This window comes from Gavialis gangeticus, unplaced genomic scaffold (genome assembly GCF_001723915.1).
Source record: "Gavialis gangeticus isolate Ggan-Ray unplaced genomic scaffold, GavGan_comp1, whole genome shotgun sequence".
Lineage (NCBI taxonomy): Eukaryota > Metazoa > Chordata > Crocodylia > Gavialidae > Gavialis > Gavialis gangeticus.
In genome coordinates, this window is record NW_017728992.1 from 130755990 (window position 1) to 130759027 (window position 3038).

Below are 3038 nucleotides of genomic sequence, written 5' to 3' on the forward strand. Positions count from 1 at the left end.
AAATATGTACCAAGGCATTTAAACCGTAATTGTCTGATTTTAAAAATGAGGCTTCTGAAATAATTAATAGAATTGCCACGTCTTCCAAAAACAATTAGAACCCCCAAATCCAGAGACTGTCTAAAATCATGATATTTGACTAATTACATATCTGGGTGGGTTTTTTTATTTGGGGGCTGATAAAGACCACTTGTCAGCAGAAAAAAGCTTGAAAAATGCATGCCAAGAGGACTAGAAATATATTTGATAAACTTAGTTTCATTTTAAAAGACAATGAAAGCTGAGATTCTCACATAATTACAGACCCCCACCTCTCATATAGGGTCATATTCTTTTTTATTTTAAAATGCTCCTGTATCACTACATGATTGCCAAGGTGCTTATAAAAGTCCTAAACAGGCAGCTGAAGATTTCTACTTGAATACAGCAAGTCCTCTGATGCAGAAGCAGACACCTGCTAAGTAAACAGTATTCATGTGTATGTGTACACAATAAGAATCAAGAGAGATAGATCTAGCATTTGAAATCTTTTCACATATAATTTGTCTTTTAACTTGTACATTATTCTTTTCCACTGTACCTGGGTAGGTATCGATTCCAAACCTTAGTATAATTTTGATTCTTTTATTTTATGAATAATTGCTAGTATTTCATGCTTGTACACTTGCTATAACCCAGATTAGTCATTCAGTTATTTACAGCCCATTTAAAGACCGTTTATTTAGGAGGATAAGAAAGTATGGTTACTAAGCTAAATAATCATGCTGTTGCTGTTTCTCCAGATGCCGTTGTTAGGACTGTCTTGTTTATACAGCACAAATATTTAATGAGATGTAGAACCAGGTAACAGTGACCAAAAGGATTTGTCTTCCCAAAATTGTCTCCCATTACAATTAGGAATCTGTTGCATCTCTTCTAATTAGAGGCACTGTGTTTGAAATTTCTTTACTGCACTGGAAATTAAATGTATGAGAACAGGATAAGTATCCCCATCACATCATTCCAGATGACAGTTTTGGAGCATAATAATTTTTTTCAGTTTATGCATCACTATCCCACTTCAGCTCTTGCTGTGCATATAAGCGTGTACCACTGAGAAAATGAAGAAGACTTACCTAATATCTCAGGTCAGTCTTGTTACAAAATTCACACAGACAATTTGTTTCTGTGATTTAAATCCTTTATGTAAAGCTGCACCAGTTATATGTTGTCTCATACTCATAAACCTTGCCACTTTTATATTTTAGTATCAATTTGTATGAAAAAAGATATTCTAAGGTATCTTTAGAAATGCTGTTTATTAGCATGGGAATACATTGTACCTACTATTAATAATCTATTTCAATGCATGGAATATTAACCAAATAACATATTTTGATCTTGAATTGAAGAACACACACGAAACAAAAAACCAGCCTGATCGTTTTTTATTTTAAAATAGCTAGGTGCTGATTCCCTTGCTCAGTGAGATGTACACACTGAATTCATAATTCAAGAGAAAAAGAGATGTTCAACTGTCATATATTACTTTGGTTGTGTTCTTCAATATACAACTGACCTAATTCTTTACTTAACATAATTGAAACAGAACTTCCTCTAATACAAGTGGGTTTATTAAAAATGTATAGCTTAAAGCCATATCATGAATGATGAATAGCTGTAATTCCTGTTTAAAATAACTGAACTCTAAAATAAAAAAGAAGGGATGTTCTGAATACCACTCTAAGCAATGTTGCTTTAAATGTTTGATATCTTCCAATGTCCATGAAAATTACTGGAAGCTTTTCCATAGGCTTCCAGGGATGTTTATCAGCCATTTGACCTTTTAGTACACTGTTCTATTCCAGTAAGTACCAATACACCAGGCTAAGCCAAAAGCTTTGATTTGTTCCTTTTTCCAGTATATGAAATGTAGGGTTGTATTTTGGTTTTTTATTTCTACTTAGGACACAACCAGTTTTAATGCTCCTCTTCTAAGACCTCGTGTGATTGGCGAATGGATTGGCCGTGAGGAAAATGATGCAGATCCATTGGCTGCTGAAATGTTGCAACCACCCATACCAAGAAGTAAAAATGAACAGTGGGACAGTGAGGATAGCAACAGCAGTCCTGGAGGAAGGTGAGTTCTGCAGTCAGTTGCTTCTAAAACTACGTTCATCACACAAGGAAACAGAAATTCAGTGTGCACAAACTGCTCTCAAGAAGGGCAAAACTGGTTTAAGATGAATCTGGTTGGATGTAATACCAGACTTAATTGATTTAAATCAAATGGGTTTATGGAACTTCTGTCCCAGATTCCCTCCTGGTTCAAGTTAACTTGCAGTTCTCTAGCATCCCAGGATGCTTTGCAGCCTTTGGCTAGGCTGTCTTCTCCAGTGGAGCAGGGACTATCTTGCCCCTCTGCTCCTTTAGCCTGCTTCCTGCCCACATCTGTCAGCCCATAGGGACTGGGGGGTCGGGAATAGACCACCAGACTGCCCCAACTAGGGTCTATACAGCATATGGGGGGAGGGAAAGCCCCTGTGGCAGGAGCTTTATGACCCTCAGAGCCCTTCCTCCTCCCCCTTCCCAGCTGGGGACAGTTTCAGCAGATGCCACAGGAAGGAGGGAGAAGTCCTCCTTGTTGAGTACCTGCCCATGCAGCCCAGCATGGGGGCAATGGGGAGCCCCACACTGGGGGGGGGGGTTTCCCCTCACCCCAGCCCAGGGTTTCGAGGGGAATTCCCCTTTCAAACCCTGGAGATGCTTGTCTTAGCTCCTGTGAGTCTCAGGCAGCATCTGAAATTCTCTTGCTCCTTTGCAGCCAGTTTTGCCTGAGCTGCTATGAGTCTGAAGCAAAACTAGTTGCAGCGGAGTCCCTGAGACTGGCAGTGCTGAGGCAAGCAGCTCTGGGTTTAGGGAAAGGAAGAATTCCCCTCAATTCCCTGTGCCTAGGGGACCCTGGGCAGGGGGAAGCACCCCAATGTGGGGGCTCCCTGGTGCCCCCATGCTGGGTTACATGAGCAGGCATCTGGCATGGAGGACTTCTTCATGCTTCT

General features: G+C 40.1%; 1 protein-coding gene across 5 annotated transcripts in view; it reads left to right on the plus strand.

The window, feature by feature from the left end:
• The window catches only part of CUNH8orf34 (chromosome unknown C8orf34 homolog), a 418058-nt gene that overhangs the window by 155777 nt on the left and 259243 nt on the right, over positions 1 to 3038 (plus strand). For all 5 annotated transcript variants that reach the window (XM_019527768.1, XM_019527771.1, XM_019527772.1 and 2 more), the window contains one exon: positions 1947 to 2119. In XM_019527768.1, the coding sequence (XP_019383313.1) occupies positions 1947 to 2119 (173 nt within the window). The remainder of the gene's footprint in view (positions 1 to 1946; positions 2120 to 3038) is intronic.